General features: G+C 39.5%; 1 protein-coding gene across 1 annotated transcript; it reads left to right on the top strand.

Annotated features, from left to right (window-relative positions):
* The first annotated feature begins 24 nt into the window (after positions 1-24).
* Positions 25-24,727, top strand: LOC140239272 (uncharacterized). Its single transcript, XM_072319146.1, has 18 exons — positions 25-105; positions 4,102-4,362; positions 6,215-6,354; positions 7,161-7,503; positions 8,317-8,507; positions 9,038-9,178; positions 10,036-10,332; positions 11,175-11,338; positions 12,560-12,665; positions 13,400-13,504; positions 14,557-14,823; positions 15,895-16,016; positions 17,574-17,679; positions 18,477-18,706; positions 19,549-19,665; positions 20,622-20,770; positions 21,643-21,832; positions 22,754-24,727. The coding sequence occupies exons 2-18, from the start codon at positions 4,166-4,168 to the stop codon at positions 22,841-22,843; spliced, it is 2,955 nt and encodes a 984-aa protein (XP_072175247.1). The 5' UTR covers positions 25-105; positions 4,102-4,165; the 3' UTR covers positions 22,844-24,727.
* Positions 24,728-25,798: the final 1,071 nt, after the last annotated feature.

Here is a 25,798-nt window from a genome sequence, read left to right as displayed (position 1 = left end):
GTTATGCACGTTTCAACTTTTGATTACAGTGAAAATCAAGGCTCCGTGATCTCAATCACTCTTCTGTGGAACTTGCCCGACCGGTATCCTGTCTGGCTGTTCTTGGTAAGATAATTAATTTAGTAATGAAACATTTGATTTCTGTTATCTGTTATTGAGATAAAATACACGAAAATACGGTGTAAAGCAACAGTCAACTTTGTGGAAAGGCTACGATCTGTTTCCATTGCATTACACTTACAGGAGAGGGCACGTGTGGGACCGTTGGCGTGCTTTTGGCATTGTAATGCCATATTCATTGACATTGATATTACAATGCCAAAAGCATGCCAACGCTTGGTGGTGGTGGTGGGGGGGGGGGGGGGGGGTAGATTTACCACGGGTTACATGTTTATGCTTAGCATGCTTAGCCTTCTCAGCCCCGGCTATACGGTGCAATTAACTCACTGATATAAGAGGCCAAAGCTTGAATTCGAAACGGTCATCGAGCGAGCACTGCACTGCGGAGGGAAGGACAAAAAAATCTCGAAAGTTCACCTCCTCGTATCTCCCTTATTTTCACACTAAATCCCTTGAAACTTCCCACATATATCTATGTAAGGCAAAATCGTGAAATAGGCCCCACCGCAGTGCGCGTGCACCCGTGCGTATAGCAAGCAAGGTTAGGTTAGGGTTAGGGTTTAGGGTTAGGTAGGGTTGTATTTATGGTTAAATTGGCCATTAGATTAGTCAAGGGACATTAGGGAGTCCTTCCGAGAATAAAAAGTAGAAGACCAAAGAAAAAAACGGGAGAAAGGGAGGACGAAAGATGCTATGCTGTGGAAATCGGCCCCACCGCCGTATGCATCTCGCGTAAACGCCGTTTGATGGGGCCGCATTCACGAGTATTATACTGTGGAAGAAAGCCCCACCGCCGTGCTTATCTACCGATGAACGCCACACGGTGGGGCTGAATTCACGAGTATAAACAGGCGAGCCGCCGTAGTATTTGTACGGACACGCAGTGGTGGGGTCTATTTCACGAGTATGCCCTATATAATATGGATATATCATCCGTCATCTGATTTTTGGGCGAAAATGCTGATGTATCTTTCGAGATATGTGTGTTTTTCTGTTTGAGTCGACCGTGGAGAAGGGTTGCGATTTTTTCTGGACATAACAAAGTCTGCGCCTGCATGAATATGCATTTGATTAACAATAATAACATATTGCTACTCTGTATACACCAGACTCACTACCTGCAAAGTTTTGTGTCTGCGCAATTAGTAGTTAGGTGAAAATAAGAGCAAAAAGACAACCGAATTTAAGACAAAATACTGGACATGCACAACTAACTAGAGACACAGAGATGAGTAGATCATCCTCCTGGTAGTCCTGCGCATGCGTTCTCTGCTGGTCAGTGCACGCTTAGCCAATCAGCGGTGTCAGGTTCGGCGCAATGCGACAGGGTTCGGTTTTCGGTCCACTGGGTGGTGAGTAGGCAAGAGAGGAACCCTGCAATGTGCTTCAACTGTTTCACGCAGCACGAAAATACGAAAATCGATACATCGGACTGCATACTGCTTACGCTAGCGCTATCTATGGTCATGGATTTTACGTGAGTCACAAGTGACAGTGATCCAGTCTTTTCTGTGCGCCAAACGATACAGAAAAGATATTTGGAACACGGTATACTACCAAAAGTCATACCAAAGTTTCATTTTTTGGCAATGAAGGAAAAAGTGAAAAATAACACTTGTTTTAAGACCAAATTTTCTGTTTCGGAAGCTAAGTTTTACATTATTTTCACAGGTTTATCCTCAATAAAACCCCAAATAACTAACTTTGCGGGTTAGAGAATAGTTTCTTCTTCAATTTGCTGTATAGATTGAATCATTTGATGGCTTCTGAGGTGAGATATTGTGATTGTCCTGCAACACTTCCCCAGCAGTATTGCGTACACAAGCTGTCTACTTTATGCAAATTTGAGGCTTCGAGGTCATACTGCTTATGGCGAGTTAATTGCACCGTATTGCCTTGCCTGTTCTAGAAGTGTTGACGATATCAAATTGGACATTGACAGATTTCATGGTCTATAGATTACTTTAGGACAGTGAGTGTGATGATGAGAGATTGATGGGCTCTATGTTATGATGACTCTGTTAATTTTAAATTCAGTTTCTAGACCTAGACGCTAAAGTTGGATCTATGATCTCTAGACTAGTGACAGTGAATTATGTTATGAGAGTTTTGTGATTGTAACACAATTTGTATGTAAATTAATGAATATACATTGTAGAACACACCCTATGCATTTTTAGAAGATACATTGTAAGTTATGCAATTGTGCACTTTACGGCCCTATATTATCGGTACCTCACAGAATGCTACGTAAGCACTTGCCCGATTGCCCAGGGCAAGTAAAAATCAAATTCGGGCAAGTGTTTTTGAACAATGAGAGCAAATGCTTGCCCAAATTGGGCAAGCAAAAAGTTTTGAAGCCTTCTTTTTTCAGTTATCCCCCAACATTCCCACAAAGTCAGCCATACAGAAGCCCCAAAATAATGGCTGTTAAGTGATGCAACACACTTTATATTTCATTTCACCAGCTTTCCAACACTACGTGAAGATGCCCCAATGCAATGCAGTGGCAACACTTGATTGGACAGAATTTATTACTCCATTGCGTTTAAGCGTGCGAATCAAAGTGTGACATTTATTCAAATGATTCTGTTTTATTGAGCCCTTGACTTAAACATGATATTCTATATTATTTCCTTATATTTTGGACTTTCTTTTTGGGCAAATAAAATTAATGTTCGTGCAAGTGTTTTGCAGCAAATTTGAAAGTCTGCGTGCCCGATCGGGCAAGTGTCAAAGTAAAGTTATGTAGCACCCTGGCTCATTCGCTGTATGCCATGAACCACCACACTGAGCAGCTGGCCAGCTTCTCTTGCTGTATGGAACGCCATATGACAAGTGATAAGGTCACTAAAAGCCTGCCTCACTCATTGCGCTTCTGGCTCTGCAGAGCTGACACATCGAACACTGTGCGATCGCGATTTTGCATGCCTTTGCTCTCCGCTGCAGGATTATTGAACTATACATAGACAATGTTGCATTGCAGAAAATTGCCAAAATTGCAAAGTGTGAGAAAGTTGGCAGTAGTCTGCGATACAATAGATTCCATTTTTGAACATCCTAGCTTGCGCCAGCTTGCCACAACAGTTACATGAATATTTGTATGCCTCCTTCATCCATCCCAATCCGACCCTATCACAAATCGCACAAACCAACCATGCGGGCGAGGCTTGAGTGTGTGTGTCTTATGTAGTGGCTGCCCGTAAATCAGTAGCTATACACACTTCGCATGGCGTCTGGTTGGGCTCGTTAAACGGTAACTGCGTAGACGAAATAAACACTAACTGACTGACGGACATATGTCCTCTGCAATAAGTTAATTAGTGATCCCCTGCTTAAGATATAACACAGAATTCATTCATTTAAAATCATGATTGAAGCACAGAAGTTTACCACTCATTACGTTCCGTTGCATTATGTGCCAGTGCACAGCACCCTGTTTGTCTTGGATCTGCTCGCTCGTTCATGCCGCGTCGTGTCCCGTAGGGAAGGCCCTTACAAATGTGTAGAGCCACCATGTGGCATACCATAAGTGCTTTCATCACCACGCACACACACGTTGACGCACTGCGTCCCAACGTGAAGTCTCACACACGTGCACACAGTACAGTGCTGGCAGACACGCTGTCAAACCCGTGATGCCTGATAGGTACTCAAATTTACACGCACTGCATGATTAGGGTAAAATCTCGCACCAATAATATAGGGCCGTAAAGTGTACAATTGCCGTAAGTTGTTAGTGTTGATCTAGACACTAGATTCACCTTTAATAAAATTTAGCTCATCTATGCATTTATTAAAGTTCTGCCAGCCCCAATAGATTATTTATTACTTCTCCAGCTAGACAGAATGCACCCCTCCTTCAGAAAAGCAACAATCTGGTCAGTGAAGAAATGGCTAAAACTTTTTGTTTGATTCTGATAAAATCAGAGCAACTTGTAAGTTTGCATTATCTTTGTATGGCTTTGTTTTCTCATGCAGAAGCGGCACCCTGCATTCGTGTGGGTGGCGGGAGAAGTTAAATGACCTAGAACCCTGAAGAGAAATGCCAAGCTCAGAGAAACACGCACGAAAGGACAAACACAAACAAGAGGAGGGTGATTGGCGAGTGAAGACACTCGACGAGATACGGCAGGAGAAGAAGAAGAAGAAGGAGGAGGAAGAGAAGAAGAGTCGAGAGTCATCTAAAGAGATGGAGGCAGGAGAGAGAAGGCAAAGAAGACATTCTTCCGGAGATGAAAGGTTGATATACCAGTATATTCTACTTATATTTGCACATTGCTTCTCAAATGTCCTTCCTAATACAGTGCACTCCCGTTATAGTGAACACGGTTATGACAAAATTCTGGTTACAACAGCATAGATATTCAGGCAGCAGCATTATCCTCCCTATGTTTTTTTACTGTTTATTTGTTCCGTTATAACGAAATTTCGCTGTTATGAAATAAAACTGCTGGTCGCGATGACTTCGTTATAACAAGAGTCCACTGTATATCTTTACATATCAATGCTCTATTTGTGAAAAAGCTGCAATGGAATTTTAGTATAATGAAAGAAAACTGCTAGTCCAAAGAGTCACCTGTGCTAGTATTTGTGTAAAATCAAACTAATCTCTGCCTGCTATGTCAGTGAACAGTATAATGTGTTGATATCTTTCAGTTGAATCAGTTGTCGTGAATTCAGTCAGCTGATACTGCTGTCTACAAAAAACCTCACATACAACACACCCACTCACATAAGCCCGTACAAATACGCAATCACATTAATACAAGACCCATTGGTCTGACACCTTCATATATGAGGCAAGTTCAAGCAGCAGTGTGTGAGAGAAAAATGTGTATTTGCAAGTCAGTTGCTTGGCCTGTATGCATTTGATAAATTTCAGCAGTAAATTGACATGAAAGTATTCTGTTTGCATACCTTAACCCTAAAAGGGCCGGGGGGGGGGGGGGGGAATCCGCCCCCCCCTCGACGTTTCGCGCTATAATTCTGTAACGCGAGAAGGCCTCATCGCGAGGCTTCTTGACTTTCTTCGTTCAAGTCTCGCGCAACTTTTGAGACCAAATTTGCAACGTCCGCGCATACTTTTGCGAAGCCACGCCCATTTTTGTAACGGAATGTCGCTCCAAAACGGGCACAATTTTGTGATTTTGTGTACATTTCCTATGGAAAACAGTGTCTGTCATGAAAGGCATAAAAACCTGATTATTTTTACAATTAATCACTTTCATTGATTAATTTTGTGCTAATTATGGTAGAAAAGTGGTCAGTGACAATTTCCAATGAAAAAACAAAGAAAAAACAAAAGTTGAAAAACAACGAAATACATAAGAAATTCTGAAAACAATAAAATACATAAGAATTGAAATGAGTTTTGGAAGTTTTTGTGATGTACAATTGTTGAATATGCTAAAACAGATTTACAGATCAAAAATTAGACTCTCAATGCTTTTAATTAAGCTAAAATATCACCTTGAGCTTAATTTGCATAATTAATTAATTAAAATTAGAAATTGATTGTTTCAAAAAATCTTATAACACAATCTTGTAGATTATGACGCGGGTCTCACGCATGCAAAATTTCATCGCGATCGCACCACCGATGGCCGAGATCTCGGGGGGGGGGGGGGGGGGGGGGGGGGGCGGAATCCGCCCCCCCCCCCCCCCGGTCTGAGCATAGCCAAAAAAGCCCGGCCCCTTTAGGGTTAAGTAACGGAATTCATAGAGATGTCGGTGAAGTTTCTACAGGTTATGGTTTACTGATTCAAATCTTCCCTTCATTGGATTATACGAATGGTAAACTGAATCATGTCTTTTTTTTTCTGAAAAAGGAAAGAGATCTTTATTCCCTCCACCATGTGGAAATTGAGATTTTACAATATATTAAGGACCACATTGTATTTATGCATGACTAATTCTCTTCAACTTCATTTCTGGGATGAACACTGTACAGTACTAGGGCTTTCTATAACTCAGTTTGTAGAGCACTGGGGCAGCAGTTCAGAGTCTTGAGTTCGAATTCTGATGGAATCTGATGGAAATTTTCTTTGCTCAATTTTTTCACTAATATTACCTTTCTTGAATCCATATGAAGGTTGGATGATGATGAAGATGACATGTTGAACATCCAGCCGCCTCAGGCCAAGGCTAGCTCCCACCGTGACCCCAAACACAGGAAGGAGGAGAAGAGGAAACACAGTCGTTCACACAGCAGGGATCATGACAGGAAGAGGAGTGAGTTCACACTAGTCACTCATCTCTGCACATGCTACAAGATAGTTCCCTTAATCACTTATTATCTCTGTAGTGGTTTATTATTGGACTTTGCAAGAGATTGACTCCACGATTTGATTTAACAAAACAACTACATTTTCTGTCAGATAGAAGTATTGTAGTCACCAGCTCTATTGATATTGGATACAACTACATGTGTGAACGAGGCAGTCATGCAATCTGTATGAACAGCAGAGTTAAACAGGATAGCATTTTCAGAATGATGCCGTATAATCAAGAAAAGATGATATTCCAGTCAAAATCCAGAATCAGCATGTATAGCGCCAAGTGTCTGGAAATCAATGAGTAAATCTTTTCCAGTCTTACTTTCTCTGTCTCTCTCATTGCTCCTTGTTCCATCTCTTTCTGCCTTTCTTTCTTTTCACACTCTTACATCATGTATTCGTTTTGTTTTGTGTTTACATTGTATGTACTTGTTTGTTTATTTGTTGTTGTTGTTGTTGTTGGTTTTTTTTTTTGGGGGGGGGGGGGGGGGTGGGTAATTATAGTTTCTCCAGAATGGTTCCAAAAGCAGGCAAACAAACGGATTAGACATAACACAATTTGTTGTGCTGCATCAGATGATGTTATGATGAAAAAAAATCCTGTTATACTTCAAGCATTTGAGAGGATATTATAAGATTTGGTGAACAAAAACCTTTCTTCCAAACAAGTTTAGGAGTCTGTTTCTCATAAATGCAGAGAGAAAATGTCAGCAAAAATTTTACTTACACTGCTTGGTGTACATTTGTGTCTTTTTTCATCAGGGAAAAGGTCACGATCAACAGATAAGAGCAAGTCTAGGAGTAAAGAGAGCGAGAGAGATAGGGACCGTGAGCGGGACCGGGACAAGGGTCGGGAGAGGGACGGCAGGGACAGCCGGGACCGGATGAAGAAGACTCGCAAGGACGACCACGATGATGGCAGACAGGCTGGGGCCCCCGTGGGACGAGGCCACCACGAAGACACGAGGCACGTGATGAGCGGGGGCGCTGTTGCATCTCAGGAGGACCTCAGGCAAACGATTCTGGAGCGGAGGGACCAAGTTGGGAGCGGTGACAAGTATCAGAGAGACATGGAAAGGAGAGGCAGGGATGGAAAAAGAGAAGGGTAAATTTATTTAGTATAATTTTAACTTTTCTTTTACATATAGCAGGCATTTTGCCAACTCTATCAGTGTAGGGAATTTCCCTTTACGTAGAAAATACTTTTGATCAGAAAAGCATGTATCAAACTATCTGCATTTGTTTGTTTTTTATATTACGTATATTACATATTATAAAATGGGTTCAGGAATGTAGCCTATCAGAAGTGTTGAAATGAATCATGAGTGCATGTTTTAGTTTTACACTTATGCAGGGGAGTGCAAAAAGTGCACAACAATATAACATAATGCACTCTCACTGATGTCACAGTGTACATACTCTAGCAGCATACGCTACATTTAAATCAGTTATAAGCTTGCGCTAATCATTTCTGTACTGCTTACAATTTCTAAGTTTGTGTTCAGTACATTTGGAACATTTGTTCAAACATCTTGGCTTTTGAGCAAGTTCTACATGTAGCTGACTGATATTCGCCCATAAAGGTTAATTCAAGTAGTTCTTAGACCCATTTTATAAAACAAATAATGCACAGATTAAATTAATGGCATTCCTTAGTGGAGATACAGCGCACTGTCACCCATGCATTGTTTGTACTGTAAACACTAATGTATAAGGCACACCAATTTTGTCCTGAAAAATATCAAGTTTGGGGGTACACCTTATACACGAATGTAAGAACTTGCGTCAGTGTTGTTTGTTTTTTTTTCCTGTCCAATGTCCCAAGTTGGGGCGTGCCTTATACACGAGTGTTTTACCCTATACTATTGCTATACCACTATTGAAGAAGCATTATGTGTACATGTGGTCTGTGTTGCAGGGAGAGGACTGAGAAGCCCAAGGAGCATCCCTCAGAGAGACCCAGGAGGGAGGAGAGACACCGGGACAGGGAGAGAGAGAGGAGGGAGAAGGAGGAGAAGAGGGAGAGGAGTAAAGGCAGCTCCAGGCATGAGGGACACAAGAGCAGGAGCAGATCACGGAGGGAGGAGCTTACCGAAGAGAAGAGAGATGGTGAGTTGAGATGTGGTACTAGCAGCAGCAACTGTCGAAAAGTAGTAGTAGTAGTAGTAGTAGTAGTAGTAGTAGTCGTCAAGCAGCAGTAGCATTTGAGGTACATGTAGCAGTAGAAATGGTAGAAGTCATGGTAGTGGTATTGGTAATAGAAGTAGTGATAAATGTGCCAGCTGTAAGCTTTGTTCTAGTAGCAAAAATTGATGCAGAAGCAAGATCAGCTATGATAGTAGTAGTACTAGTAGTAGTAGTAGTAGTAGTAATTGTAGTAGTAGTAGCAGCAGCAGTAGATGTAGTAATAGTGGTAGTAGTAGTAGTCATAGTAGATGTCATAGTAATGAAAGCAGTTTAAGTAGAAGCAGTATTGAAATATAACAAGAGAAGAAGAATAAAATGAAGGTGAGATAATTGCAGTAGTAAAAATATGAGTAACAACAGTGAATGATAATTGTAATGTTATTGTGTGTGTGTGTGTAATAGTACTAGTAGGTTAATTCCTGTAGTGTATTTTTTTTTTCTCACTGTCAAAGGTCAAAGACCTAGCAGCAAGGAGAGGAGTAGTGGAGGCAGTCACCATGACGACAGTCACCGTGACTCCAAACACAAAAAAGGGCTTGAGGAACATCATAGTTCAAGCCGAGAAAGAAGTCCACACAGATCTTCTAGAGAAGGTGTGTAGACTCTTTCTCCTTCATGCTGAATTTTGATTCTTAATCTGCATAGATCAGTATGTTGCAATTTATATGTTTGTAATGATACTACTTGATATCCCATTGCAAGTGTGGGGCAATTATGAAAATGTTTAAACACATATATATATATATATATATATATATATATATATACACATATATATACATATATATATAGTCATTTACCTTGAGCGCACGTCCTTCCGCTGGACGATCTTCAGGCGGACTGGCTCCTAAGGCATTTCCTGAATCCTACGCAAACTCTTCGCACTTATATATATGTATATATATATATATATATGTATATATATATATATATATATATATATATATATATATATATATATATATATATGTGTAGCTTGGCTTGGCTGAATGCCCATATTTTGCTTTCAGAAGTTACTCTCTCTGTTCTACACCTTTTCTGTCTACAAGCTTAAAGCTGAAAAATGCACTGGCTAATCTATCTAGATGTGATTGAGAAGTATAAGAGGTTTATAAGTAGTATGATTATCATGATGCATATCGTCGCTGGGGCGACAAGACCTCCTATATACAAAATGTCAAATGTTCAGGAGAGCAAAAAAACATGGCAGCCAAAGCACTGTATCAAATGGAAGAACCTTTCCTTTAACATGCCATGGTGGCTTCATTTTTGGGGTAAAACAGCTAGGATTTGGACAGGACATCACTTCCCTGATTATCTGACCATTGATTCAAAAAAGTCATTTTCACCAAAATTTCAGAGACGAGGTCTTGTCGCCCCAGCAACGATATGATGGTGCTGTATTCTTTTTGTCCTTCATACTCAATACTTTCCCCTTTTATTTATGCAGAGAAATTAAAGAGAGAGGAGAGAAGGAAGGGCGAGGGCAGGGATTCTGATCACGACTCCGACTACCGGAGATCCAAGTCGTCCTCCAAGTCGTCGTCGAGGTCGGGCGAGAGAGATGAGGAGACCCAGAGGGAGATCGACACCAGGAAAGAGATGATGGAAGATGAGGAGGAGCACGAGGAGCACGAGGAGCAGGAACAGGAAGGGCAGGATGAGAGGAAAGAGGAGCAGGGTGAGAGCGAGGAGAACGCATCATCATCGTCCGAGGATGAGGGGTCGGAAGAGGAGGAGTCTTCTGGTAAGGCGTTGCAAAACGTTATTGGGAAATTGCTCTCCTTTATACTAACAGAATATGGTGACTGCAAGTTTTTTGTTTTATGACCTTGTCTTCTTTTTGAGGGCATTTATAGATATGGACTGGTATTTTCCTGCCCCATTACTAAGTATGCTGTAATCGGTCTGATTGAGTGCATGGTTTGCAGGCTGGGATTAAATGCTCAGGCTTTTGACCACTGTATTCCAAACTACCTCTGTCCAGGTTGACCTGCTAAGACTGCCAAGACCCAAGTGCCAAATATCATGTCCTACAACCTACAATGTATGTCCCTATGGCCAATAATTGTCTGCAGGTTAGGAGTGAAATTTAGGCAGTGAGATAAAATTGCAGCAAAAAAAGATAAAACCATTATGATTGTAAGTGAATTCTTATGCTAATGCTAACGGAAGGATTTGGTGGTGAAAGTTTTCAAGCTTTGTGCATTGATGAGATTGAAGCATGAGTTGCAAAGGTAAGCCAGTGCATATAAAGCCTAATGGCCTTATGGGAAGTAGAGTGCATATACAGTCACTTCTGAAACTACAGTCATTTAGACTTCATGTGCCTGTTAAAAAGTTTTATGATTGATTGATATAGACATATTTACTCCTCTTGATATTGAGTACCTCAAACAACAACTCAGAGGGACACAGACACTTGGCCACTTGGCCTCTGCATTTTCCCATTTAAAAAAAACCCAAACAAACAAACAAAAAACCACCAAACACACCCATTTCACCTACTGTAACAAATACAGTGATACAGCCCCCTCCTACACACTCCTAATACGGCTTTATTTGTCCCTTGTGTAAATAAACAAACAGAAGCTGAGTCCGAGTCAGAGGAAGAAGAGGAGGAAGAGGGTGAGGAGAAGATGGAGCAAGCCTCAAGCTCTGGGGAGGAAGAGGAGGAGGAGGAGGAGGAAGAAGAGGAGGAGGAATCATCTGAAGAAGGAGAAGCATCTGAGAAGGATGACAGTGAAATGGAGGTCAGTATACAGCATTGTATTAAGGCAATATCCTGTGGCATACAGATACCACAAAAACTGATTTTAGGTGTCCATGTTCCTGTTTGTAGAACTTTGAGTGTTCAGTTGCTAAAGCCCCAGTCTCATAGACATCCCGGATCACCCCGGATCTGATCCGGGGTGATCCGGGAGAGATTCGTGTTGACGCCTTGGACATCCTTGGACATCCGTGTATGTCCGTGTAGATCCGGGGACATCCGGGAGGCCAACACGGCGACTTTTGGAGGTCAAAAACATCCGGTGTCATCCGGGGATTGCCGTGTTGGCAGAGCAATCGGGGATGGTCCGTGTGGCTGCCGTGTTGATCCGTGAAGATGCCGTATTTGTCCGTGTAGACGCCGCGCTCTTCTGGCCTTATCCGTGTAGCTGCCTTGTTGATACCATATGTACAGTCATATCAACGCTCGTCAACACTCCATTGAGGTCGAAACTTTCCTGGATCTCCCTGGATCACCGTGTGGATCCTTGAGGATCCGTTTTATATGTGACTGGGGCCTAACCTGACGGATGTTGCTTACAAATCCTGCTTTGTGTAGTACAAAATGTGATATAGCTGTATATGGTATGGTGCTTCCTCACTTTCCTTCCCAACTCCAGTATTGATACATGCAAATGTTAGTATTTAAGAAACTGTGTTTACTTTTGTGTAGTGTTGGAAGTTGTTTCACCAAAGGGTTGATTCTGTGTAAGCTTGTAGTATGACATTGTTTCAATATCGCAACACTGCTTTCTACTGAGCAAAAATACTATTCTACCCTTATCACCGTCATTCTAAACCTGGATGTTACATGCACCATTCATCCTGTGGTGCTTTTGGTCTCATTATTATGCAAAGCTGTCAAGTCTCTCTGGCTCTGGAGGAGGTTTCTTGAATAATTAATAATCATCCATGACTGGAGAAGAGAATATAAAAGCCTCGGTGATTCAGAAATTGTTCTCATCTATTCATAGTCATTTAAGACACACGTATCTCCCTGATTGCTCTGTAGAACCTCCCTGAATTTACTGTGTGAATGCTGGTTACCCTTGCACACTGCTAAATTAGAAGCTTTGTAGATTCCTGAATTTTGTAAATTTCTGAACTAGCAATCGCTGTGAAGTAATGCTAAGGTTTGTTTGTTTGTTTCTTTTTTCCTGACTGTCTGTCCCTCTGTTTCTCTATTTCTGTATGTTTACCTGTAGGAAGGAGAACACAAAGATAGTGAGGAAGAGGAAGAGGAAGAAGAAGAGAGTGAAGAGGAGAAGTCTGAATCAGAGGACTCCGAGTCTGCATCAGAGTCTGGCTCAGGTAACCTTTGACCCTTTTGGGACTGTGTTAACATGAACGGTCAGTCTATATGACTGGGCCTTTATGTTTTAATATCCTGTGTTGGTTTTCTCTTTGTACACGTATGTGTGCTTTCTCTTGCATTCAAGTACAGCGGATTCCTGTCACAACGAAGTCCTCGTGACCGGCAGTTTTCTTTCATTATATCGAAATTTCTTTATAATCGAACTAATAAAAAAAACAAACAAACAAAGCCAGCAATGTTGCGGCCTCAATTTTTATTTCGTCGTAACTGGAATTTCGTTATAACTGGGTTTGTTATAACAGGAGTGCACTGTATTAAAGGAAAATCAAGTTCTTTTGTGTGTTTGTTTTTGTAATGGTTTTTCTCAACTTGTAGACTACATTTGCATAGAATTACATTTGTAATGAAAACTATGATAGTTATTTTTGCATTCATTAGCTGTGGGAAATGTAAAATTTTATTCACATTATGTGCTTGAGAGTTGTAGTGCATTCATTTTCTTTGTGAGTTCTCTAAGTTTAGTAGAGAATTATAGTTCATGTGCAACCTTGATGCACATGAACTGAACTTGATGATGGATACTGCACCATCTGGAGTACACACAAAAAGTGCATTCTTTCTTGTAAATTACTGTAATGGTTTAGTATTAAGTTCAAATGTATAGTATCCGCTTTATCGCTCTATTGCAAAGATGTATGAATAAAATGTGAGATAATCTCTATCTATACAGAGGAGGAAAGTGAGAAGTCTGGAGAAGAAGGGGTCAGTCATCCTGAGCAAAAGGCAGAGGTCCCAAAAGTCAAGGAAGAAAAGCCAGAAGACATCCGTGAAGTGTGTAAGTCCACAAATCCTCTCCTTTGCTTCATGGGCCTTCCTCTCTTTAACCCTTTTGTCCCTGAAGTGGCCACGGTCACCCTCTCCAAAATTACTTCATAACCTGTGTCAACCCCTAGATGTATATGCATGATGAGTGTGTGTATGTAGGGGTGTGTATTTGCAAACATATTTACTTTACTGTGCGTGATTCATTTAATGTCTGTTTCAGCCTGCACCGCAACTTCAATATATCTAGAAATCCCAAATCAATATTTGTCCAAACCTGTGCAAAACAGTGTGAATGTTACTGTATCCTTGTGTTTGTACAGATTGACTTTAAAGATATACCAACAACAGTGCTTGATGTGGTCATAGGTAACTCGGTGCATTGAATTCTTATTTGTAAAATGATTTCACAGTGAAACAATACACTGAGGTATCTGTAGTCATGACTGAAATAGAATTTCTCAAAGGGAATTGCAATGATTTTTTTTTTTGCATGTTAGAGAGACTACCATAAAAAGCCATGGATTATATGAATGGATTGATGGATGGATGAATGAATGAATGAATGAATGAATGAATGAATGAATAACAGACAGACAAAGCTTCATGTAGTATTGGTTAAGCCTCAGCCACAGAGGTGTAAAGATTGGCTACACGGTCTAAGACGAGCAAATGAGGATATTTTCTGTGAATGTCTGGTTCTGTGTGCCATTCACTTTCCCTGTGTTTCATTCCCCTCTTAGCACAATATGAAAAGCACAATATGAAATATTTTAGCAGTCTGTGTTTGATATCAATGTCCCTGGTTGCTCTTTTAGTTCAGCACACACCATGCCTGTGCACTACAGTGGCGGATCGAGGGAGGACCGCACCGGGCGCACCCCCCCCCATTATTTTTTTTTTGAAACAAAAGAAATAAAAAGAAAAAAATGGGGGAGGGGTGCATGCGCCCCCCTTTCATTTTGTAAAAGTGCCCCCTTTTTTACAGAATTCCTGGATCCGCCCCTGCAGTATGTTGAGCAACCTGTACAATTTCTCAGTATTCTGTCAATTTCAATCTCACAGATGCCAAACAGGCCAAGTCCAAGTTTGATGATTCCCCCAGCCCTCTTGGCGGTGGGACCGTCAAGGTGGAAGAACCTTCTGACATGCTCAGCGACACCGAGTACCTCCAGGACTCGCCCCCGGCCTCACCCATGGAGCTGGAGGAGAAGCTACCCCCGTACTTACCTGCCATCCAGGGGTGCCGCAATGTGGAGGAGTTCCAGTGTCTCAATAGGATAGCTGAGGGCACCTATGGAGTGGTGTACAGGGCCAAGGAGAAGAAGAAGAGTGAGTGTTTCACTGAAATATAGGTCTTGGATCTTAGCCTGGGCTAAAGACACACCTTGAAAGTTCTAGAATAGGCTGTACACCTCAGTCTTAAAGGCATAATTTACCATTTGCAGATGAAAGAAAACCCAGCATTAGTGCTTTGAAAGAGTTCTAAAATGTGATTTAGAGATAGATACAACCACTGTAAGAATTTGAATAGGTAAAATCGATGTAAGTATTGTTAAATAAACAAAATAATATATAATATGATGTATATAATACATAATATACAAAACAATAGTTACAATTAAAATGTTTCCAGACTAAATCGTGTACAGATACCATTTTTTGAGAAAAGTGCAGATATCTCCTTATATTTTAGGCTTTATCGTGAAAATTTTATATGATAGGATGTTTTGTGGTACAACAGACCTACACATGTGCATTAAATGTCATATCTTGAAATTTGTTTAAATCACTGTTCCCAAAGGTAAACAGGACCTTTAAGTTCTTTGGGTAAACAGCAACAAGAGATATTGAATGAAACAAATGAAGTCTTAGAAGGACTTTCTGTATGAGTTGAGGTGCCACAGATACAATATGATAGAACCTATTGTGGTCACTATGTGTATTATCCATTGCCACAATATTGTGCAATAGAGCAAACATGAACAGAGTAATAGATTTATTTTACTTAGCCAAGGGAAGCAAGTTAGAAAGGATATTCTGAAAGTGTGTTAGTAGGGTAAGGGGAGTATTTATAATCTAAAGCTCTTACATTATCACTTAAAATGAAACCCTTACGACATTACTTTTTATGGGTGTGCATGTTTGCAAAAGTCTTGTCAATGAGTTGTTCAGTTCTAAAGAAAATCATGACACCCAAACGTTCGTCCAATTTCCTGGGGCTGGGACTTAATTGTTTGATGTTATAACATTATCTGATAAAAGATTGTCGAAATCACACAAAATTGTTACCCTGATATATTGTTATCATCGTTTTAGTTTCCTTTGCATGTAGTCAAGTTATAACTGCCAATCATTTTTCCTCAGTCACTGATCTTTTTCCATTGTGTCTTTTGTGAACAGATGAGATTGTGGCACTGAAGAGGTTAAAGATGGAGAAGGAGAAGGAGGGCTTCCCAATCACATCACTGAGAGAAATCAGCACACTACTCAAAGCCCAGCACAGGAACATTGTCACGGTCAGGGTAAGGTGGCGCACTCCTTTACACCAAGCACAGAACTCTTTCTGTCGGTGATGGAGCTGAGATTGTACTCAAAATCAAGAAATGACGAGTTTAGTGTAATAGATATGCCTTTTTATCCATAGCATTGCACACAGAATTGCTTCATAGTAACCTTCTCACGTATGGTTAAAGGCATAATTTACCATTTGCAGATGAAACAAAAACCCAGCTTTAGTGCTTCAAAATATTTCTAAAATGTGCCTTAGGGATAGAAACAACCAATGTAAACATTTTAATCGGTATAATTGATTAATTAATTAATTAATTAATAAACAATAGTTATAATAAAAATGTTTCTAGAATAAACCGTCTACAGTTATGGTTTATTGAGAAAAATAGTGATATCTCCTTATATTTTAGGCTTGATAGCAAAATTTTTACATGGTAGGATGTTTTGTGATACAACTGACGTACACATATGCATCAAATGTGATATCTCGAACATTTTTAAATCACTGCTCTCAAGGGTTAACCATACCTTTAAACAAATGACTGTAATTCACAATTGTGTCAAGAAGGGTCTGCCATTCATCTGCCAAACTCTGTAAAATATTTGCAGAAGGGACCCAAAAGAGGAAAGTGCCCCCAAGAATTTATGCTTTATCCCTGACTCAGAAATATGAAGCTTCATATTATTTAGCATGCTTGTATGTCCAGTACCTTGAACAATGAGTCTCAAGGTATATGGAGAGCATGCACATAATCATGGCAACATTGAAAATATTCTTGTCTGTTGTCCTTGTTTTGTGGTTTCAGTAAATGTTATGTGAACTTTCTGCTCTGTATCAAAATTTGCTTTCAAACACCAAATCTTGTGAATTAGTGCCATGCGCATGACCAAAGTGCAGTGTTCAAATAATGCTGGCAGGGTTCAGAAAAAAAAAAAAACAGTTGTAAACCTTATATGATGGAATTGCATCATATTGGTCTTGTAAAGCAAATATTTCAGAAATATTTTCAAAGAAGTTAGGCCCAGACATGAGAATGTTGTCAAACATTAAACTTCGCATACAAGATACAATCACATAATCATATAGATGAGGTGAAATGATGTAGTCATAGTCCCACTGATTTTCCATTTCCTGGCTTACAAATCTATCTTAAATTCAAGAGAATGAAATTATGTGCTTTATGTGAAGTTATTCTGGAGTTGTACGTAGGTGTTAGTCATTACTATGTAAAGGGGAGATATAACAGTATGCTGACTCATATTGAAGAAGAATAATTGTAAATTACTTTAGGTAAACACAAGTGTGATAGTTTTTAGGCAATAGCATCATCACCTGTCAAGTTTGCATGTCAATTGTGTGATTGTGACTGATATCAATTTTCTGCAAGAACTTAATATCAAATTTCAAATGAATTTTTTTTTTTCAGTTAAACAAAACAGTTCTGTTTGTTTGATTTTCCACTTATTATAGTCAATTTAGATATAGTCAATATAGATACAAGAGTGGACTTTACTATTGAAGTATCTGCCATCTAGATTTTGCATTGTGTTCGATTTACACATCTCAGGAAATTGTTGTGGGAAGTAACATGGACAAGATCTACATTGTCATGGATTATGTTGAGCATGATCTGAAGAGCTTGATGGAGACGATGAAGCAGCCATTTACTATCGGTGAGTTCCTCATGGGTTTTGTAGCTTGATTTAAGAAGGGGTTCAAGTTGAATGTAAGGTTTGGCTGAACCCCATGTTTTTCACTCTTATGAGAATGATACTAGCATGTCAGTTTCTAAGGGTCATTCTACATGGGAGCAGGCTGGGCAACAGAACACTTACTGGATTGGAAGAGAAATGCTAGCCATCTTGAATGGTTATTACCACACCAGAGCCATGGCTCAAGTGATTTAAAGGATCATTCCGGGATAGTGGGATATTTGCAAACCTATGTGAATGGTGCATTTGAATCACATTGTCGTCCAGAAGCAGGGCCCCAAAGCTATGCCCCAGACATCTTCAGCACTGTTAGAGAGAGTGTCTGATACAGATCAAATAGGATAACATCGTTTCTTTACTCTTCCATTCTCAGAGCCTTGGTTGTAAAACTTAGTTACTCAAGTCTGTTTTTTGTGAACCCTTCTATTTTGCAAAACCTTTTAATTATCTAATTTTTTATCTTTTCTTCTGCTGTTAAATTTTCAGGTACATTGCATTATTGAATTCTTATGGGCCTTTTATTGACCTTCAATTTTTTAAAGCTCTTTCTCAGTCTATAGACTACTTCAATTCTAAATGTATTTGTTGTTTCACATTTGTCCATTCAATTAGCGGACTGCTACTTGGTAGAAGCAAAACATAAAGTTGAGAATTACTGGACACATTGAGCTCCCTGGATCCTCATTTACTTATTATATCACATGTTTCAATAAAAGCCTGCAGACAGTCAATGTTAATCACATGATTTTACATGATAGGTGAAACCAAATGCCTGATGCTGCAGCTCCTGCGTGGAGTACACCATCTCCATGACAACTGGATCCTTCACCGTGACCTCAAGACGTCCAACCTGCTCCTCAACCACCAAGGCTGTCTGAAGATTGGAGACTTTGGTCTGGCGAGAGAGTACGGCTCGCCAATCAAACCCTACACCTCCATCGTGGTCACCCTTTGGTACAGGGCACCTGAACTGCTTCTCGGCACAAAGGTAAAACCTTCACTCTCTTTTTAGCTTGGGCAATTTCAGTCTTCTTTAATGCCGAAACAAAGACCTTGAATGTGGTGCAGGCAGTTTGCCATTATTTTTCCTCTGGAAGTTCTTTTAACTTGATGGATATTTGTCCATATTGTGTTTCCTTCTTTGCAACATTTTGTAGGAGGTTACCATCACGTCATGTAAGGGGTCATGCATGACATGCTCTAAATATCAAATATCAAAGAGCCTTCTCTTCTGTTGCACCACGTCTGTGGAACTCTCTACCAGTCCATCTTCGGAATTGCAACAGCCTCAATACCTTCAAGTCTGAACTGAAGACTTATTTTTTCCAGCAACTTTGTGGATGATGTGTGACACTTTGTGGGAGCTGGGCGCCTTTGAATGTTTCAACAGATAAATGGTGCTATATAAATTCTGTTTCATCATCATCATCATCATCATCATCATAACATCAAATGAAGAACATTGCATTCAATCTCCATTTTCCATTTTCTTTGGCACCTAGTACAGTAGAAATGAAGTGATTGATACAACGTATATGCAAAGTATTTTATTGATTTCATTTCCCTTACAAGTAGTTAAGTGATTTATATGCCGTAGCAACATCTTCAAATTTTTGAAGGTACAGACCGCAAATGCTTGAGAATTGTCAAGGGGGATGTCAATAGCATGCATTCAAGTGTCACATATTATTCATTCTGTGATTGAGATATGATGTCTTGTTTGCGATGTTCCTCTTTACTTAAAAAATGTATAAACAGAAAAATAACAGGAAGAGTTTGAAACTGAAATTTGTATTATTGATTTCTGCTTGACCTTTTCCATTGTTACAGGTTTACTCCACCCCAATAGATATGTGGTCAGTCGGCTGTATTTTTGCTGAATTCCTGACAATGAAACCCATCTTCAATGGACGTTCAGAGATTGACCAACTTAACAGGATATTCAAGGTAACCGTGAATGTATCTGTGTGGACAGTTCTATTAAACACAAAAATACATGCACACAAATAAGAGCAAAGCTTTGAAATATGTATCTCATGGTATTACAAAGATATGAATGTTGAGGTTTGGAAGGAGCATCAAGCAGTGACAGACTTCGTACAGAAAAAAAAAAGAAATATATTATAAAAAGGAAATGACCAGTAATTTTGTCTTGGTACAATGCGTGTAATTGCTACATGTAAAGCGATATGATATGATGTCATTTAGAAGGAGATTTTTTTTTTTTTGCAATTTACATCACTTAAAAAAGGGATATACTCAAGGAAGATATAAAGATGAACTAAAAATTCCATGTTTCACATTTCCATGGAAGCTTGCATTTCGAGGATCGAATTGCTGTTCAAGATTTGTGCTGCACAAAGGAGAGCAAGTGTGTTATGATATTTTGTACTTTTGGTAGTGGTTCTGTCCATAATCATTAACAAAGGCTATTTACCAGCTTTGTCGTCAATACAGTACCATGAAGCTTTTTTATTAACATAGTAGCAGTTTTTTCTTCCATTTTACTTTGTTTTTTTCCATAGTAGAACAGATACATCTCCAATTTGACAAGTTTTTTTTGGACAATTATAGACCCCCAACCCATGTAAAATGACCAGAAGGACATTCCAAGAAAATTGTATATCACACTAGTGACTTGGGAGTTCTTAGCAGGTGTGCTTGGCATGTTATTGTATCAAGAGTCGAATAGTGAAACATTTCAGGAACCCTTTCCATATTGCACATCAATTTATATTTTATCTAATGAAATGTAACCATGTAGTAAACTATAGAAGGCAGAAGTGTCACAAAGTGACAGAGGTGGCAATATGTAGATATACTTGTCATTATTCACGATATCAATATTATTATCTGTATCATAGTTATAAAAGTGGTTCCTTTTCCTATCATTTCCTGTGAAGGAACTGGGCACACCCAGTGAGAAGATCTGGCCAGGTTACAATGAGCTTCCAGCCGTCAAGAAGACCACATTTGCCACACATCCCTACAATAACCTCCGTGGGAGGTTTGGCACCTACCTTACAGACATGGGCTTTGAACTACTTAACAGGTACTAAGGAGCCAAATGTTGTGGCACAGCGTAGTACCCTACAATCACTATTCAATAGTAGTCCTGTTTTTTAGATGGTGGCTGTAGATTGGAAAGATATTGGTAGTTAGCATTTAATAAAGATAATGTATTCATGAAGCTCACATATTTAACGTTCTTCAAGTTATGTGGAGTTGTCTAAAGTGATCATAAAGCTATGCTGTACAAAGAACTGGTAGTGACACTGAATTTTTTTAAAGCAAACAAGAATGATGTTGGCAAATAGTAAATCTCCCACCCTTAAATAAAAAAAAAGAACAACAAATGATGTAACTGATTGACAAATTGCCCTACATCGACGTAAATAAGCACTGAATTGATCAGTGTTTTAGTAGTAGCCATGATAAAAAAATCATGGGCGTACATACCCGAGCAGGATTCGAACCTTACGACCTCCTGATCACCGGACAGGCGTCATCTCCACTAGACCACCGAGCTTTCGCCCGACAGCAAGTGTTGATTCTAATCCTTATAGCATGCAGCGGGTACTGCTTTGTTATTCAAATTCATGAATTTGAATAACAAATGATGTGTTCGCAGAAGTCTTTTGAGATGTGATGACATCAAGAAATCCAGTTCAATGAGGTAATTTCAGTGTGAGAAGAAAGGACATGAAATTAAAAAGTACTAATAACTGTGTCATACCAAGTTTTGTGGTTTGGCAAGTTCACATTTTGATTTGATAAGGAGGTATATTCATTCTATAATTGATGCTGCCTTTGAGAACTGTGCATGATTATTTTTTTTATGTGTTTTGTCATAGAACAACATAATATTTCCTGTTTTTCTCATCATAACTTATTTATATTTCTTTTCTTGAACTAAAACAAAAGATTCCTCACCTATGATCCCGTTCGTCGCATCACAGCGGAGGACGCACTGAAAAGTAGCTACTTCAATGAGTCTCCTCAACCAATCAGTGAATCCATGTTCCCCACCTGGCCAGCAAAGAGTGAGAACGCACGGACAAACAAACCCAGAAGTCCACAGGCCCCAGAGGGTGGACAACAGTTTGCCAAACTTGTGAGTCAGATGTACCTTTTTTGAACCTTTGCATGTAGTTCACCATTCCTGCATCATCATGTATACATGGGACTACATGCAGTTGATATGTTCACTATACATACTTTCCTTTGCAAAATAGGATGAACATCCATACTTTACCACTAGTGGTACACCTGAAAGTCTACTTTTATTACATTCATACTAAAAAATTAATAACAAAGTCCTGTTGAATGAAATGATGGTACATCACATTTTCCTTTGTAAGAATTTGGTTCAAGACTTCGGACTGAAAACAGACAAAACCAGTATAACGGTTCCTGCTGTCAAGTACCGGTAGCAGCTGGCTGTTCTCATATGTAATTTAAGGGGAAGTCCAGACGACTTTCATAATTTCACACTATGTATTACATAAATCAACAGCTCCATGTGTAGATTTGCGGAATTTATTGTGATTCTTGAGCAGAGAAACCATTACTCTGAAAAACCTAAAACAAATTACACTTATCAAGAACGATGACATGGGACACTCATATATTTCAGAAATGTAGCGATGTTATTCTATTACAATATTGCTAGTTTAACAAGTTCACCTGTGTGGAATTTATGCATGCTTTCTTCTTTTGTTCTGCGTTCTTATGAATCCACTCATGCATTCTCATGGTGAAGCTGCCATGTCATCATCTTTGTTCGTTGTGAACTGTTATAAGGTTTGAAAACATTCCTGTTCCTTGTCCCAATCACTATAAATTCTGAAACTCTATACCCAGTATAACCAATTTATAGTTGTTCATATGTTAAAGTCTGAAAATAATCTGGAGTTTTCCTTTAAAGTTGCTGGTCTATCTTTCTTACTCTCTTGTAGTTTCAGTGCAAGATTTACTTTAATTTGTAGATGAAAGCATTAACATTATATTGTCCTTTTCACTGAACACTGTACAGGAGCGAGAAGAGGAGGACTCAGGGTTTCACATGTCTCTGCCAACTCATGGTAGCTCTGCCCAGACCACAGGATTCAGTCTGAAATTTTGAAGACCGACGGCAGTCTTCAATCAACGTGGTTGAGCACTGTGAATTTTGCCTGGGGAAAGCAGTTTGACATACTGCCTGGATATGAGGAGGAATGCATTGGACACAAAGTAGCAGTACCTTTTGTGATCTGTGCAGACTGAAACTTGTCCCCTATGCACTGACCAGAATTCACCAGCAGCCTGACATTTTACCAGCAAGAGTACATTTTGCATTTCACTTTGACCCACAATGTACTGTTTCCTCATCCTTTGAATGCTTCGCATGAAACCTGCTGTGCCGCAATGATTGCGCAATGCATTCTTTTGGAGTGGGTTCTGTTGTGCCTATTGGCAAACAATGCAAGCCATCACAACATACTGCTTTGCATACAAGTCACAAGAAGGGTCAAATCTTGGATGTTAATGCCTTGGGGGCATTTCATGAAGCATTTTGTCTGACAACTTTCTTGGACAAATTTGCTCTCCGCCAATCAAATGCAAGGATTTCAGTAGCTTTTAACACTTTGTCAGACGAAGTATCTGACAAAACGCTTCATGAAATGCCCCCAGGTCTGCATATGAATATTTGGATGCAGCAGAGTTGCTATGCTGAAAACACAATATCTTGTTATTTCAACATATGGCCCTTCCATCAATACCCTTATTTGGGGGGCAAATATGTAATGTGTTTCAATTATTAAAAAAAAAATCAGAAAAGCAGCATGAAGTTAACCCATATTATGTTCTGTTGTATGATTTGACAGAGCTGTTAAATCCCAAGTGTGACATAGGGCCAAAGTAAAGTCTTGTATATTTGTGTACAGAAGAACATATCAGGTTTCCATCCACTTGAGGTAATTACAGTTTTTGGCCCTTGAGGTTGGATGATCCACATTGCCTGGGTATTTTTGAGTGTGTTACATTTACCTCAGTCTGTGGATCAATGTTATGGCAACATTTAGAAATGAAAAGCCCAGAGATGAATCAGAATTCATGTGCAGCCTCCTAAAAAGTTAGGTTCATTCAAGAAACTGTTCCTCTTTTGAGAGTCTTAACTCTTTTATTTCGTGTGGCAAAGAGAGCACATCACTGTGAAAGTGGAAAAATGAATCAGTGGGTATATTAAAAATATGTGCATGTGTGTTTTTTGAACACCCTGTTTAATTATAGTATGATGATGGTCATATGTTTCAAGATGAAAATGATATTCTGCTCATGTTCAGAGATGGTAAAAGGTAGCTGTGTTACCACCAACTCCTGCTAGGATGTGCTGACTTCTGACAGAATTAAAGCTACAATGTGCTCCACTGTTCCTTTCAAGGTGTTCCAAATATGACTGTGGGAGGTGATTTTGTGGATTCTCTATTCTGCGAAGTTGAGCCATTCTCACAGCACATACAATGTAGATTTCAAGAAAATTCCATATGTGAGCTTTTGGTTGAAACTTACGCTCTGCATATGGTATACATGTAGAGTATCCTACAGGTACCTTATTTTAAGAAGTAAGAAAGTTTGTAATGCGATGGATGTGCGTGTCCCAGAATGTGGGTAAGTTACTTTGATACCGATAATGGTTTAAGTTGAGATGGTAACAATAAATCATCAGTGCATTATGAATTTGACTTCTTTTTGCCCAAAACAACCACTTGGTGGGGTAAGTCACATTCGGACAAAACAAATCTGCATTAATGTTTCCTATTTAAGCAATGCCTATTCTCTGTGACCCCTCTAATGTATATTTGAACATTGTAATATAAAGTATATTTGAGCATTGTTCAGAGTAGAAGTTGTGCAGATGTGTGCAAGCCTTGGGGTGTATAACACAACCAGGAAGTCAAGGAATGTATGAATGTGAAAGCAGTGGCGGATCCAGAGGGAGGCACAACCGGCGCACGCCCCCCCCCCCCCACCCTTAATTTTGCATTAAACACAAAAGAAAAAAAAAAAAAAAATGAAATGAAACCTGGAAATGGCGCAAGAAATATTAATTGCCCCCCCCCCCCCCCCTTTATAGAATTCCTCGATCCGCCCCTGGAAAGAGGAAAATAAGGCCAAAACAAAGCCTGCTAGGATTATGATGTTGGCAGATTTCCATCAAAGCAAATGTTCAGCATCAGTTTCCTACAAACTTCAAGACTTGAACATGTTCCATGAAAAAATTTCTTTCAAGTATTTTAGATCTCAACTATTGTGGAAAATACAAAGTTAGGTAATATGTTTGTAATATATCTGCCATACAGAACATACCAGAGCTGTATTTGTAAGAATTCAGTTGCATTTCCATTGTTCCATTGCAATGCCTGTGACTTTGGTTTTTCTGTCTTTTCTGGAAAAGAAGCTGTCTTTGCCTTCTTTTTCTTCCCAAATAGGGATTGATATTTGACACTGGGAGAAATATAAAAACAATTGTCCCAACATCTTAACCCATTCAAGACTAGTCCTGAGTATATTCGGGCAGGTGTCTATGGTAAATGTGTGTTGTAGCAAAGTCAGCCCATCCTCAGTGGGTTAATGTAGCATAAAAAATAAATAGGTGAATAAATAACTGTTGCTTCTAAGATTCTACAATCCCCACAAGAGAGTGGACCGGCAGATCTGATTTTTAGAAGGTAATACAGGTAGTTCAGGAATTTAATGTCTCTTGAAACGTATTATTTTTCTAGTCCCTTTGCAACACATTCCAAGTATGTATGCTCACTGAGAAGAACCCAATAATGGAGGAGGGATCAGTTGCCAGGGCCTTGTTGCGTAAAAGTTGAGATTGAACAAAAGTCAGAAAATTGAGCATAAGCATCTGAGTTCACTCAATCTGATTGGCAGATTCCTTACGTATGTTTCATTTTCTGACTTATGTTCTAGTGCTTCTTTTTAAGAACAGATCCGAGATATAATTTGGTATTTGTTAATCTGTATAATACTCCTCATGTACATAATTCTTTTGACTTCATCTATGAGATTTTTTTTTTTTTTTTTTTTG

This window comes from Diadema setosum, chromosome 15 (assembly GCF_964275005.1).
Source record: "Diadema setosum chromosome 15, eeDiaSeto1, whole genome shotgun sequence".
Classification (NCBI taxonomy): Eukaryota; Metazoa; Echinodermata; class Echinoidea; order Diadematoida; family Diadematidae; genus Diadema; species Diadema setosum.
Note: the sequence above shows the minus strand (reverse complement) of the source record. Positions and strands in the feature narration are given on the sequence as shown.